The sequence below is a fragment of the Equus caballus genome, chromosome 10 (genome assembly GCF_041296265.1).
Source record: "Equus caballus isolate H_3958 breed thoroughbred chromosome 10, TB-T2T, whole genome shotgun sequence".
Classification (NCBI taxonomy): Eukaryota; Metazoa; Chordata; class Mammalia; order Perissodactyla; family Equidae; genus Equus; species Equus caballus.
In genome coordinates, this window is record NC_091693.1 from 7,279,232 (window position 1) to 7,294,865 (window position 15,634).

Here is a 15,634-nt window from a genome sequence, read left to right on the forward strand (position 1 = left end):
GGAGGGGTGGGGGCGCTTTTATCAGTCTCCACAACTACCCCCAGGGCTGGATCTGCATGTCTCCTAGTCCTTTTCTTGTCTTTTCTTCTCATACTGGATCCCAGTTGAGCTGTAGCCTGGTTCTCGCTGAGACCCCTCACAGATCCTGTGGAGGGTGACTGGGACCCAGAAGCCCAGGCGATCTCTGCTTCTGCTGCAGGACCCAGGCTGGTGGAAGGTCTCAGTGCCACCCCTGGCTCTGTTCCCCAAGGCCATGTTTGCCCCCCTCTTGGCTTGTGGGCTCCAGTGAGTCTGTCCTCCTGTGCCTCTCAGCATCTTCCTTCCCACCCTCGGGCCTCTGCAAGGAGAGGGGCTGCCATCCTATGCTATGGAGCCCCTGTCCCATTCAAAGTTACCGCCCGGGGGGGCCATTTGGGGCTCCCCAACCCCTCTTGGAGGGCTGAGAAGCAGTGACATAGGAATAGCCCTGGCCTAGCATGTGGGACTCAGGGCCTGGGGTGATGGGCTGTCCATGGGGCAGAGATCCCTTGTTAATAGGAAGACAGGCTGGGGGGTGGGCATGGACACACACAGGTGCACACACACAGAGGTCAGAGCTGGGCCGGGTTCCCCAAGAAGCAACACGTTTATTGATACTGTTTCAGGTCCTGTAGGCTTCTTGGTCTCACTTCTTGTGGGGGAAGGAGGCCCAGCCAAGGCAGTACAGGCTGTAGGCGGTGCCTAGGAGGGAGAGTGGGGGATACAGAATGACACTAGCCTCCCTGAACCCCATCTGGGGCTTTTAAACCCCTCTGCGGACTCCCCGGTCACCAGCCTGGATCCCAGCCCCAGTTCAGGCTCCAGCTCCTTCCCCAAACTGCACTTCAGGTGAGGGGAGATCTCCAGGCCTTGATCCAGACCAGGCTTCCAGCTTTCTCCCCACCTCCCGCCTGGGTCCCAGATCCCATCCTGGGACGGGGGGGCCTAGGCCCTAGGGTGCTCCCTCCCTATATGCCTGCCCGGACTCCAGTACCATCCCCAAACCTGGCCCCTCAGAACCCAAGCCCCTCCCTAAGCGCCAGCCCAGATGCCGGGCAGGCCTCTCTCCAAACCGCAGCCCGGAACCGCCCCTGCACTCCAGCTCGACCCGCCCGCCTCGGGCTCAGGCCGCGCCGGTCCCGCACTCACCGCCCAGACACAGCCCCATGGTCACTCGGTACAGGATGTTATCGGTTGCCCCGCCCTTCAAGTGCACCGGGAGGTCATTGTCCGCCTGCAGTTGGGGTCGTCGGATGAGAAGCGGGCGCCGGCTGCTCCGTAGACTGCCCCCGCCTCCCCCGCCTCCCCCGCCTCGGCCCGGGTCTTCCCCTCGCCCCGCCCCGCCCCGCCCACCTGGAAGAGTTTCTGTTTCTCGGCCACTCGGTTCTCGAAGCGGTTCCGGGCGGTTGAGCTGAAGGAGCGGACCAGCGCCGGGGAGACCTGGAGGGAGCGGGTCGGGGGGATTGGAGGCAGCCAGAGAGGCGTCCCGAAGTGGGTCCTGCTGGGGGCGGGGGGCAGGGGGCGGGCTCTCTGGGTCCCGGACGTGGGGACGGTCCTATTCCCGGGCAGTGAGTGTCTCAAAGCCAAGATCCGAACTGCCAGCACGAGTGGGGGAGGGGATCCTGTCAAGAAAGGCCCAGAAGAAGGGGACTCGCGCCTAGAGGGTCTAGCATGGAGGTTGCCAGGCAGTTTAGAGGGTCCTGGAAGGGGAGCGGAGCCAGAAGGGAGATTCATGATCTGCGGGTCCAAGTCCCGAGATGCTTTTGCGGGGAGGGTTTCCTGGATTAATGGGAGAAGCTCAGGTCCCAGTCAAGTCGGGACTGGACCCGGGGTACCTAATGGGGTTTACGGGCTGCCAAAGAAGTCCGGGGGACGGGAAGGGGTGTAAAGTTGCCAGTTCCTAGGTCCCAAGGTGTTAAGGGAGCCCAGGATGAAGGGAAGAAGTTCAAACCCGGGGCTTTGGGCCATGTTAGGTGTCCCCGGCGGTCTCAGAAACTATTGCATTGGGAGGTGAGGGTTCGGGGTCCCAGGCCGTTTGACAGGGAGTCCCGAATCCTTCAGGGGGCTCGCGTTCCAAGGCCCCAGATTCCGAGACGTTTAGGGAGTCTCGTATTGCGGCGAGGGCTTCCAAATTGGGGGCCCCGGCCCGACCCATGGGGACCCTCACCCGCAGGGCCCTCATTCTGCGTCCTCCTCTTCGGCCGGAGTCACCTCCCCTCTCCACCCAAGGACATACAGTGTCCTCCCCTCCCGGGGACTCCCAGGCCACGCCCCCGGCGCGCCGCACCGCAGCCCTGTCCCCGGCCCGGGGTGGGAAGCCGGACAAATCCGGCGACCAGATTCGGATTCGTCCAATAGGCTCCCGGAGAAGATGCTCCGACCCCTCCCCCGCGCCAAACGGTTGGAGCACCCATGTGCTAATCCTCGGAATTTCTCTTGGTCCGAGTGGAGAGGAAAGCGGTACCAGGGGATACATTTTTGGTTTGTTTCTGCGGAGATAGCCTCGTGGGACAAGTGCAACTCCTCCCCCACCACGGTGCCCCGTACCTGTCCCTACCCGCGTGGGTATTGGAGAACGCGAGAGAGCTCAGACAAACGGGGGTTCGAACTCCTTGTTCTATCTACATCGACTGATTGCACCTCTGAGCCTTAGTTCCCGTATCTGTAACCTGGGGGTAAGTGAGGATCTTCCTCAAAGGTTTGCTGAGAGCATTTAATGAGCTCATCTGAGAACATAACTGAGGTAATAACTATGCACGGTTATTGCATATAACTGCTGTACAGTTATTGCATAACCGTGCCAATAACTATTGCACAGAAACAAATAAGAGCCGTTATTTTTACTATTTTCTAGCGGTAAGATTCATATATCAAATATTTTTATATTGTCGATGCAAATAAGCCCTAATCAATCTATAAATCAAAATTGGGGTGAGTTTATTATAAGCCAAGTTTGAAGACTATAGCGTGGGGCCTTCCTTCCATGAAGACTCAGTCATGGGGACGGCCCCAAATTCTGTCTGATTCTAATGTGCAGCCAGGGTTGAGCACAGTTGCCCTGATGGTTTTAGCCACTGGTGATGATCCTAGTCTTAAAGGTTTTAGAACAGTTTTTTTTTCTTTTCTTCTTCTCCCCAGAGCCCCCCAGTACATAGTTGTGTATTCTAGTTGTAGGTCCTTCCACTTCTACCGTGTGGGACCCCGGCTCAGCATGGCTTGATGAGTGGTGCTAGGGCTGCACCCAGGACCCAAACCAGGTCCTGGCGAAACCCTGGGCCACAGAAGCAGAGCACGCAAACTTAACCACTTGGCCACGGGGCAGCCCCTAAAAGGTTTTAACAATCTCCTTTAAAAGGGGCTCTTATAACAATTAAATTCCCTTAATAGTTTCAAACTATGCTTGTAAATTTCATATGTTAGATTTTTCCGTTTAAGAGCCACAGTAGGCTAAGTTAACAGAGACATCTTTCCTCAGTACTTGACATAAGTTTTATGAATCTGTTAACCTGAAAATAAGGAGCCAAAATGACAGGCAGAGAGGCATTTCGGATCAAAGAATTGCAACTGGGGAGCCCAGATCCAGGTAGCAACCCAAATAGTGTCCCACTAGGGAGCAAAAGTCAGGGGCTTTTATAGACAAAGAAGAGAGGCTTGCGTTATGGAGAATGTTCATTGGGGTTAGCTCAGAAAGCTAATTTTGGCTAAACGTAACTGCTTGCTCTGGCTGCTAGAGGAAGGCAAACGCCTGTCACTGTGAGAAGCTGCAGGATTCTTGCAGCATTACTCAGTTCAAAAGGTCATGTTCTCCTGGATGAGGACGTGCATGAGACCCATTTTCTTAATGGCTTCCTGGCTCCCCCCCTTTTTTTTTTGGGTGAGGAAGACTGTAGCTAACATCTGTGCCAACCTTCCTCTATATTTTATGTGGGGCCCTGCCACAGCATGGCTTGATGACCGGTGCTAGGTCCACACCCAGGATCCAAACCGGTGAACCCCAGGCTGCTAAGCAAAGTGCTCAAACTTAACCACTACACCACCTGGCCAGCCCTCTGGCTCCATTTTAATGCCCTTAGACATAAATGACTTCATTTTGTTTCACATTTCACATATCTAAAATTACAAATTTATAAGTGTGGCAAAACTTATATTTGATTAATTGTTCCAATAGTGTACATAAACAGTAATATTTCAGCTAAAAGTAAGTCTTAGTCATTAACTGAATTCCACATTTTAAATCAAAATTACAAGATTGACCTGTTATTTGAACAGGCCAATTTATCTTAGATATTATGAATATTTAAAATATTAAATATTCAGATTCCCCAATACAAAAAAAGTTAATACCATGGTTTTGACCATCTGAAGTATTTCTTTACTTAATTTTACTTAATATTTCTATACTTAAATTTTATTAATCAATTCAAAAATTTCCCAAGTTGAGACAATGCTTACCCACATTTTAAGATGATCAATACCATACTAGCAATTGTCATCAGAGAAATGCAAATTAAAACCACAATGAAACATCACTACATGCCTAATAGATGGCCAAAATTAAAAAGACTGACCATACCAAATGCTGGTGAGGATGTGGGACAATTGTAACTCTCATACATTGCTGGTGAAAACGCAGAATGGTACACCCGCTGTGGCAGTCTGGGACCAATCAGGAAATAGAAATCCCTCACTAGGTTAAACAGGGAAGTTCAATATAAAGAATGATTAACTGTGATAAAGGAGTAACTCTATATGGTACCTTACGTTGAAAGAAGGTACCCAAGGAAGGAGAAATGTGCAGGAGTTTAGACCTTGTTGGAGAAGATGTGGTTTTGTCACTGACAAATTGCCCAGAGAAACTCAAGAGAAGTTTTGGAAGCATTTAGCTGTTTTTCCAAATTGTTTTTTCTTTTTTGTTATGTTAAGAGATGCAATTACCAACCACCCTGAACGTGTCCAAACCCCAGGGCAAGAGCAACACCGTGCACAGATGGGCCGAAAAGTGCCTAAGAGTAAACCTTATTACCGTAACACGTCATGTACGTGGAAGCATGTTTTCCGACTGAGCCTGTGCAAAGGAATGCCCACCTCTCCCTTTTGAATAGTCATTCCCCATCCGAAATAAATGCCCCCGCTGTCCCGTGCTCAGGGAGCCATGGCTTTGGGAAATAATTTCCCTGTGGGCTCGTTATTTACAGCAAATAAACTTTACTTTGTGTGACAAGTCCTTCTGGTGGAGGCTCTGATTTTCAGGTCACCAAGAGGCGGACCCACTTTGGTTTTGTAACAGTTTGGTCACTGGGTAGCAGTGAAGTTCGCTGGTTTAGCCAGGCTGGATGTGGCCTGGAGTTGCTGGACGGATAGGCAAGCTCCTGGAGAGCAGGCAGGGGAGCAGCAATCGGCAGCCAGGGGAGTGGGTCTGCGGTGGGAGTCCGGTGCTGGCAGGGACAGAGGCCTGCAGGGCACGACGGTCATGGGGGTGGGGCACCATCTGCAGGAGGAATGACTGCATGGTGTATGACCCTCTGGACCACAGGAGGCTAGGGGCAGGCCACAGAGGGCTTGCCAAGGGAATTCAGCAGGTGGCTGCATGCAGGATGTGAGGGGGCTTCTGAGGGAGTCTGGGTAGGCAGCTGTGGGAAGATGATTGCCAGGCTGAGGTTGGGGCAGGTTCTGTGGGAAGTCCTCACACCCATGCCACCGACCAACCCGGACTGTGCCCCTGCCTGCGCTGGAAATTGCCGGAAGCCTCTGCGTCCTGCAGTGTCCCTCCAGTACCCTCTACTGAGAAAGCTTGACAGTGTGCTGTCTTTAGAGGAGAAAAGCTTGGGAATTCTGTGGTTTATCACAGAGCATGTATTGAAGGGTGCGTTCAGAGCTGAGAGGTAGCAGATAGCTGACACCGTCTACCTCTTTGGCTACTCAGCTTTCATACGCACCCGTCTACACACGCTTGAACTCCCTAACAACAATGAAACAACTCTGTATGTTTCCCTATCCTTCTTACCCGTGAAGAAGTTTTACTGTGCCCCAGAGAAGACCCACGGTCCCAGCAGTCACACCCCACCACAGGCTGTATTAATGACGCCTCAGATTCAGTCACAGTCTCACTGACTATTCTGTACCTACAGACTGCATTGTAAAGTTAGCCTCTGATAACAACTCCTGTGTAAAATTGAAAAAAAAAGAGGAGAAAGAAGAGAATGGTTAGTTTATACATAGAAACACCTGCATGTAACAAGTAGAGGAAATAAGTCCCCCTTTCTGTAATTGGTCAGGAGGTCATAAGTGATGTCTGCTGCTTCCTTTTTTTTTTTTTTAATACTTTGTCTTTTATTTTATTTCTTTTTGTTTGTTGAGGAAGATTAGTCCTGAGCTAACATCTATGGCCAATCCTCCTCTTTTTGCTGAAGAAGGCTGGCCCTGAGCCGACATCCATGCCCATCTTCCTCTACTTTATATGTGGGATGCCTACTACAGCATGGCTTTTGCCAAGCAGTGCCATGGCTGCACCCAGGATCCGAACTGGCAAACCCCGGGCCGCTGAAGCAGAACGTGCATACTTAACCGATGCGCCACCGGGCTGGCGCCAACTGCTGCTTCCTTCTTTAATTACCCCTTCCATAGTTCCAGTGGCCTCAGCCACAACCTCAACTGCTCTGGGTTCTTTACCTGGTAGAGTTGACCCAAACCTTCATTCCCAAAGGATTCGAGCCCTCAAGCATCCTGCTTTTTTTCAATTGTAGTTTTACACTAACCTTTACTATTGGGCATGGAAGTACCCAGAGAGTCCTCTGGGTTCCAAAGTCTTCCTTGCCTTCGTCGTGTAGAAGTAACCCAATTTCTCCTGGGTAATTTGGATCAGTTGCTTCAGCCAATAGATTAGCCCGCCCCCCTTTTTGCTTGTTGGTTCAGTGGAATAAGGTCCTAAAATGTCCGGATGGGAGTCTTATCTCTCAACTCAGGGGATCCGTTGTCCCCCTCAGTGGAAGCATTCCTCCCCATGGGGACTAAGATCTCTACAGCCTCCAACCTCAAAGTTGTCGAGGAGAGAAGCAAGCATTCTTCAAGTGAGTTATTGGGTATAATAGTGAGGGAGCCATTCCCACTCTTCCTCCTTTATTCCCAGACCTGTAAATTCTGGCTCTGGGGGAAACAGTACCATACGGTGGTCTCTGGTTCAAAGCATAGAGCGCATCCTGTAAGACAGAATCCCATCCTTTCCGGGGGTCGTTTCCCAGTTGGCGCTGTAACTGAGTGATTAGGAAGGCATTCTGCCTTTCACTTAGGCCCGTTGCTTCTGGGCGATGGGCTATATGGTAAGACCAGTTTATTCCATGGGCGTGAGCCTATTGCTACACTTCCTTCACTTTGAAATGAGTTTGTTGATCTGACACAATGCCGTGTGGAATACCTTGATCACGGGCCAGCATTCTTTGAGTCCATAGATAGTGATGATAACAAAGCATTAGAGGCAGGGAAGCAAGTCCGTATCCGGAATATCTGATTCCAGTGAGGACAAATCTTTGTCCCCTTCATGATGGAAGAGGTCCAATGGTACTGACTTGCCACCACGTAGCAGGCTGATTCTCCAGGAAATGGTCCCATTTGGGACTCAACATTGGTCTCTACTGCTGGCAGATTAGGCACTCAACAGTGGTAGTGACAAAAATTCTCTTCTTGACCAAACTTTAGTCAGGCTCCTCTGAGCCTTCTGCTTGACCAGGCCTGACCTTGGACTTCTGTCTATGTCCTGATAGAGTCTAGTTTCAGTGAGAATCTGCTAAGTCACTTCAGCCAGAATGTCCCACCCTCGATATCTAGTCACCCTCAACATCTGACCAAATTTCTCATCCTCCCACAATCCTCCAGGTAATATCTGAGATCACGCTGGCCTGCCTTCAGGAAGACTCCTTTTAGGTCAGTTTAGCAAAGAATTACCCTACCCTCTTAGTAATTTTCCATCCAACGAACATCCCCCCTGCTCCTTGGCTCTGTATCCCAGAATAATTTTTTCTTTAACAGTAGCCAGGTCAGCCTTGGTAAAGGGAATGTCCACATTGTTGAGCCGATGCACTGCTTCCATCCCTGCCACCATGGTCACTTTGTTTGGGGACCCACTGAGCAAGTACTGGGGTAGCTGGGGCAAGAGGCTGAATGACATCCCCAGAAATGTCATTTTGTCTACTTGATTATTAAGAACCAGTGGCTGCCCTTTGGGGGGAATTCACATGGGACACAAATATCTTCACAGTCTATGCATATTCTGAGAAGTCCATCCACATGCTTACTCCCCAAACTTCCTTGTCACTAATCTTTCAACCTTGTTCCTTCCAAGTCCTTCACCATCCACCCAAACCATTAGTTACTGCCCATAAATTTGTATAGATCCATGGCCACCTCTCACTCCACACAGAGTGGAAAACTAAATGTACTGCTTGAAGTTTTGACCACTGTCCTTCAGGTTCACCCCTGAGCGAGGCTGTAAAGCTGTCGCTGTCCACTTTTGGGTGGGACCAGCATATTGTGCAGAGTCTGTAAACCAGGCTCAAGTTTGCTCTTCCTCAGTTGGTTGGTCATAAGGAACACACTGGAGGACAACAGGCTTGGATTCAGAGAGGCGGCAATGCAACAGGAGTTAGTGTAGGAGTCTGACCTAGGTAGGACAGCTTGTGCTACAGCCTGAGCTTACTGTATAGCTTCGTATTGTTCTGGTCCTCACTCAAAGAGGGCAGCCCTGTGGTGACTCTGAAGATGGGTCAAAGTAGCACGCTCAAATAGGGTATATGTTGCCTCCAAAATCCAAAAACCCCCACCAAGCGTGGTGCTTCTTTCTTTGTGGGAGGTGGTGTGGGTCGCAGTAATTTGTCTTTCACCTTAAAAAGGTTGGCTTTACATGCTCCAGACCACTGAACCCCCAAGGCTTCACTGAAGCTGGGGGAGGGGGGGTCCTTGAATTCTGATGGTTTTTCTCCCATCCTCTCGTTCATATATGCCTTACGAAAGCATTTAAAGTACTTGCTACTTTCAGGAGCAATCAGCATAATGTCATTCTTATAGTGGACCAGTCTGATGGTTGGTGGAATGTCAAGATGATCAAGATTTTTTTTTTTATTGTGAGGAAGATTGTTGCTGAGCCAACATCTGTGCCAGTCTTCCTCTACTTTATGTGGATGCTGCCACAGCGTGGCTTGACAAGCGGTGCTAGGTCCGTGCCCAGGATCTGAACCTGCAAACCCTGGGTAACCGAAGCAGAGTGCACAAACTTAACCACTATGCCACCGGGCTGGCCCCAAGATGATCAAGATCTTGGTGCAGCATTACGGCAAAGAGCAGGCGAATTCACGTGGCCTCAAGGCACCACTGAAAGGTATACTGCTGGGGCTGGCAGTTAAAAGCAAACTTCTTATGATAGTCCTTGAAAACTGGTGTGGAGAGAAAGGCATTGACCAGGTCAATAGCTGCATCTCAAGTACCAGAGCCTGTTGATTTGTTCCAGCAAAGATATTACATCTGGGACAGCAGCTTCAGTTGGAGGAACCACCCAATTAAGTTTACAATAGCCCACAGTCATTCTCCAGGATATTATTTTTTACACATTTTAAAGTAAATTGCAGATATAAGTATACTTCCGCTAAATAGTTTATTAACTAGACTACATCGTTAATTTAACTGCCTGGCTATTTGAAGGTACGGAAATGAGTGTTATTCTACATGGCTGGGAGGAGTGTAAATTAGAACCAACCTTTCTAGCAGCCTGTTGGCCACATATCAAATAGCTATATAAAAATAATAAACCCTGGACCTGCATTCCTACAGGGCAACAATCAGCTGAGGCTTCAGAGCAACCGCCCTTTTAAATGAGGGGTGGCACATTGGAAAGCTGGCCCCTGTGCCTCTTTGCAATATGATTCTTCAGCTCATTCCAATTTGCCGCTCCTTCAGTCTGAGCTTGGCCACATGACTTGCTTTGGCCAAGAGCAACAGCACATTAGCCGTTTTCACACTAACAGGTTAGCCTGCTGGGTGACGAGAGGCATTGGGCTGAGCACTCCCCATTGCTCCAGCTGAGACCACTAGACTTGAGTGAGGGCATCCTAGACCACCCAGCCGAGTCAGATCAGAACTGCCCAGCCAACCCACAGAATCATAAGGAACAAGAGATACTGATTATTTGAAGCCATTAAGTTTTGGGCAGTTTGTTATACAGCAAAAGCTAATTGACATAAGGACATGCATTTCACTTCACCAAAGTCCCCATCAACCCCTAATGTCTGACACCTATTTCACTTAATCATATTCCTTGCCTGGTCCTTGTAGGCATTTAAATTTGCCACTCATGCAACAGAGCTTGGCATGGCAACTGCTTCCAACTTCAGCATTGTTCCCTACTCCCCATTCCTAATTCCCGAGAGGGAATCCTGGATCTCTCAGTTCCATCGACCCCTCCTCCCCGCCAGCACCTTCTCCCCCATCCAGGCCGCCATGTCTTCTCCCTCCTGGCTCATGTACTAGTCTCTTTTCTGGTCTCCCTGCATAGATCTGTAGCATTATCTGGTTGATTGCTCTGACACAAGAGGGTAATAAAACTTCTCTTATCTCAACAAGAGGGCCATGGTTACAGCCTGGACAAGGTCCCTGGATTAAGCCCTAAGGTGCCAGGAAGTCTGGAACAATATCTACCTGTTAAAAGCAATGAAGTCCCAGACCTTGGAGGCATCTCTAGGTCATAAAAGCTAAGAAGCCTCAGGCCATTTGGCTCCTGAAGAGATTTTATTGATACATCAAAGGGCTGGAGTAAGGAGATATAAGTATACTTATATTCGGGAGGGAGGGGGACAGCTGCCTCCTCCTCCTTTATAAGCGGAGAAAAATGGCCTTTCTTCCTACCTTGCCTGTGGGGTGTCCAGCTAAACACACAGGACAATTGACCTGGCTCTCATCACATTGTCCTAAGAGTAAGGACTCAGGCAAAGGGGAACTGATGCACTTATTATCTACTTCGAGGTACTTAATAAGAAACCCGTCTCTGATCCATTATAACTCACATGCACATTCACAATTAAAAAAGATGACTAATAAAAACCCAACAATGTGATTCAGCCACATTCCACACTGTCTGCTTCTTTCTATCCTGAAACCAATAAATTCTGCTTATTCATAATTTCTTCTCCTCTACAACACTGGCTTGCAATTATGTCTTTAGTGACCCTTATGGCATGATCTTTAAATTTTAGATGATCACAGATTACTTACCAACCCTCTCGATAGTTTTTGTTCAAAATGCTAAGAGAGAGAAAGAGAACCTGATTGGTTCAGCCCATCTTTCTGGGCTAGGCCATGTCCTTGGTCTCTGGCAGCCTATGCCTGAGTGGCCAAGAGGATGTCAGGACTGCAGGGCAGCAGGAACAGTGGGAGTGGGTGTGGCCGAGCGAGGACTGATTGGCTCCTTCAGGACAGTGGGGTCTCCTCCTGGGGTTAAGCTCCAGAGTCAGTTGCTGAGGCGAAAATAGTGTACAGTTAAAACTTTCTTTGAAAATACCTTTAGATGACACCATATTGGAAAGTAAAATGCCGTCTTTCATTGTGTCGCGTACAATCCTTTGTCCTCCGGTGATGAAACAGATTGCTGTGGCTTTGGCTAAACGTCAGTGTTAGGTTTGGGTTTAGGGGCCGGGTTGTATGAAAATACACTCAACTCACACTTATCCAAGGTGAGACATGGGAACCCAGGGAGTAATGGATTTCACTCCATCTCATACTCACTTGGGGGCATATGCCGCTTAATTATTGAGTGGAATGGAGGGCAGGGTAATTTTCCTTGTTTAAATATTTTTCACAATCTCTTTCGGTTTATTGTGAATCCATACAGTTGTTACCGCGCCGGGTTCGTTTTCGCCTGCCAACCGGAAAGCCAAACATCAGGACAACGAGATGGCAGCAGGGAGTTTACTCACAAGGCAGCCGCGCGAGGAAGCGAGAGCATGAGCCTCAAATTCGCTTCCCCGAAAACAGGGATTCAGGGATATTTATGGGATGAGGCAAGGTGGTCTGAAATGTGGAGAGGTGATTGGAGGTGAGGAGGGGTGAGTGAATTGATGGTCTGCGCAAGCGTAGTCAGACTCCATGCCTCTTCACAGGACGCATGTTCACAAAATGGCGGCCTCAGCATGATCTGAGGGTGGAGTTTTTAACCTCTTGACGTCGTGGCTTATCTGACATCTGCGCATGCCCAGTTGATGAGTTGGTGGTCTCAACCAGCCTGAAGCGGACAAGGAGTTCTAATTCCTGAAAAGCAGCTCACACACCGATTACCATGGTGACCCAGGCTCCAGGGAGATGTTCTCTGTAGGAGCCGAGTGGGAGTCAGCGTATTACCTAAGCAGCACAGATAACAGTGGGTGAGTTAAACAGCTAAAAGCCGTAATCAGTAATTGCAAAAAGGAAAAAAAACCTTTAGTTCCTAGCTACTTAATCATCAACGGCTAACTCTGCCGGTTTCACGTTTGACTCTATAAGTTAAACGTGGATACAAAATGACTCCGCTGCCCAGCTACTGCCTTGCTTCCTCGGATCTCACCCCCACCTCTGCGCTCCGGTCTTCACCCCGGAAACGGTGCACCTGCTCTGTTTATCTGTCTGTCGACTTCAGACTCCATTGCATCCCCAGCACCTGGCACACGTGTGGACTTCGTTGTTGAAGAAAATATAATGTAATCCAAATGTGCTCTCACTTGGTCACTCCCACCCACTTAATAAAGTAGGACCTCAGTGCTTCTCCCAGCTTCTAGCCGTCTCTGGATATTTCTGGGCATCCCCAGGGAGTGGCCGCACATAGACCTGCTCACCCAGCTGTCGCCTGTTATCTACATCTGTAGCATCCATGTTCAGGGAAGAACATAGAAATTGATAGAGGGATTGGATCCCAGAGAGGCTGCACAGTGGCCTCTCGGCAGGACTGCTGCCTCATTTATGGGGCCCTGTGCAAAATGAAAATGTGGGACCCCTTGTTCAAACAGCAGGAGAAAGTGCCATTAACAGTACTAAATTGTGAAGCTTTTTTCTTTCTTCCATGATTGCTCTCAACCTGCCATGGGTGTTTTTAATTTGCTATTTAACGCTGTGCTCTCTAGAGCAAGAGATACTCCTGGGGTGAGTACAAACACAGTCACCTGGGGCCCACACATGCAGCCCTTTGACTACTGGGCTCCCCTCCTCTCCCCACCAGCCACTGGACAACTTGTGCCCTGGCCGGAGGTGAAGTCGAACCAGGCATCTCTACTTCCCACAGGCTTGCTTCCCCGTGGGTAATGCAACTTCCCTGCCAGGAAGACCTAGGGACCCAGATCAAAGGTGAGCGTGACGCTCCCCCCTGTGGGGTCACATGCCGAATGTGCTATGGCATGCCAACTGCAGAGTGGGGAGCTGCCACCTATCCTGCCCTCAGAGACCGTGGGGGAATGTGTGTTGGACCTGGTTCTTCCCTATGCCGGTGCCTTGGCCCCCTGGAGGCAGAAGGACAAGCAGCCAAGACTCTGTCTCAGGGTGGTGGAGAGTGTGGGAGGAGAGAACGCCCGTGAGTCAGGCTCCAAGCCCCTGTGCATGCTCCATTGTCCCACCAGAGTTCTCTTACTGAACACACACCCGAAGAGAACAGTATTAAGAATTTCAGGAAGGCAACTGCAGAGCGTTAAACCCAAGCCGGCGGCCCTCCTGACCGTGGGCCTGTGTCAGTGCACGGGACACACGTCTCACTTCTAGGCTAGTCCTCCAGGAGCGACTCTCAGAACGTCTGAAAACTAGGAGAGCTGCTGCTCTGAAGCTGCTCCTGCAGGGCTGACGTTGAGGACACACTCCTGTAGCCCTGACCTCGGGTCGCAAAGGTGGAATCAAGAAGCCACTGCTGCCATCGCTCAGGTCTCCGTTAGGAATGGTTTGTCAACTTGCAGGACAGAAGGGCTCACACTCAGGATAAAGAGCCAGCTGGGCGTGGAAGCCACGCTGCCCTGTCTTAGCTGCATGAAGACTCATCGCTGTAGCAAAAAGGCACCAAAATACTGTGCTTTAAAGGACACAGAACTTATATAGCAACCAATCCAATATGGGGACCTGGTTTGAATCTTGACATGAACAAATGGCAAAGAAAAATGATGACATTTTTGAGACAATTGAAAATTTGAACAAGGTTGACTTTTCCCTCAATATTTCATCTTGAAAAGTTTCAAAGATACAGAAACGGTGAAGGAGTCTTATGATGAACACTCATACACCCACTACCTAGATTCTGTAATAAACATTTTGCTGCATTTGCTTTATCACATAACTAGCCATTTCTGTCTCTATTGATCCATCAATCCACATCATTTATGATCCATTTCAAAGTAACTTGCAGATATCAGTATTCTTCCCCCAAATACTTCAGCATGTGTTATTAACTAGACTTCTTGGATATTTGATTATATTAAATAATTAAACATTTTTATATGTGATATTGCTATTGTGGTTGTGTTTTTAAAAAAAGAATATATTTTAGAAATACATACTCAAGTATTTTTTGGTGGAATGGTATGATGCCTAGTGTATTAGTTATCTACTGCCATGTAACAAATTACCCTAAACTATAGCAGCTTAAAAGAAAAATAAACATTATTTATTATTAATCTCACACAGTGCCTGTGGGTCAGGAATCTGGGGATGGTTTAGCCCACCCAGTCACGCAGCTTAGGGTAGAGGCGACAGGCACCCACCAGGATTTTCCTGTCGTAGGTGGGGAGGGAGGCTGACATCAGGCATCCTTCCAGGGGCCAGAACCAAGTTTTATGTCACTCTGCTGCCACCTTGCGGCAGGCTCGGAACAATGGCCCCTCCCACTTGGACCTTCCCACACTCTAGTCCTGTTTATGATGTTTTAGGACTTCCTTTTTAAAACTTTTAACTTTTATTCACCCAGTTGCTGAATAAATCATAAATTCACGTGGTTTAAAATTCATAAGGGTGAACAGGGAGAAAAGTCTTCTTCCCCCTTGGGACCTTCTGAGTTCCTCTCCAGGGGAACCATTCTATGTTATCTGTTTCTTCTGTATCCCTCCAGAGAAATTTTGTGCATGTACAAAAACAGAAAACAAGACCCCAAATACAACAGCATCAACAAAACCCCAAAAATATACTCACCTTCCCCAGTCATAAAAGGATGCTTTGTTCCTGAAATCAGCAAATTCATTCAAAAATGTTTGTTAATCCTGATTTGAACAAACAGTATGTATATGTTTTGAATAAACAAAAAATATAAAAATATGTGTGACCCAATGGGGAAATGTGAACACTGACTGGATATTTTACTGTATTAAGAAATTAATGTTAATTGTTTAGGTGTGATATGGAGTTCTCTCTTAAAATGAAATTTGAAGTATTTATGGTTGAAATGACACAATGTCTTTCTTTGATTTAAAATCCATTGAGCAAAAAACCTGGTTAAAAAAATGGGCCAAGTGTCTGAATAGATATTTTTCCAAAGAAGACATATAGATGGCCAATGGGCACAGGAAAAGATGTTCAACATCATTCTTTATCAGGGAAATGCAAATCAAAACCATAAGATATCACCTCACACCTGTTAGAT

General features: G+C 48.6%; 1 protein-coding gene and 1 long non-coding RNA gene across 2 annotated transcripts; one reads left to right on the forward strand and one right to left on the reverse strand.

The window, feature by feature from the left end:
• Positions 1-606: 606 nt before the first annotated feature.
• Positions 607-2,567, reverse strand: COX7A1 (cytochrome c oxidase subunit 7A1). Its single transcript, XM_014733609.3, has 4 exons — positions 2,186-2,567; positions 1,372-1,458; positions 1,168-1,252; positions 607-720 (listed from the first exon to the last, which is right to left on the reverse strand). Exons 1-4 carry the CDS (start codon positions 2,492-2,494, stop codon positions 665-667), a joined length of 537 nt encoding a protein of 178 aa, XP_014589095.3. The 5' UTR covers positions 2,495-2,567; the 3' UTR covers positions 607-664.
• On the forward strand, positions 2,433-14,504 carry LOC138915897 (uncharacterized). The gene is made up of 2 exons (XR_011422339.1): positions 2,433-2,693; positions 11,888-14,504. It is a non-coding gene; the product is annotated as an uncharacterized lncRNA (long non-coding RNA).
• Positions 14,505-15,634: the final 1,130 nt, after the last annotated feature.

Coding starts and splice junctions, on each gene's coding strand:
- COX7A1 (XM_014733609.3), bottom strand. CDS start 2,494: ATGTATCCCCTGGTACCGCTTTCCTCTCCACTCGGACCAAGAGAAATT. Junction 1,459..2,185: donor GCAGAATGAGGGCCCTGCGG/GTGAGGGTCCCC, acceptor CGCTCCCTCCAG/GTCTCCCCGGCGCTGGTCCG. Junction 1,253..1,371: donor AGAAACAGAAACTCTTCCAG/GTGGGCGGGGCG, acceptor CCCCAACTGCAG/GCGGACAATGACCTCCCGGT.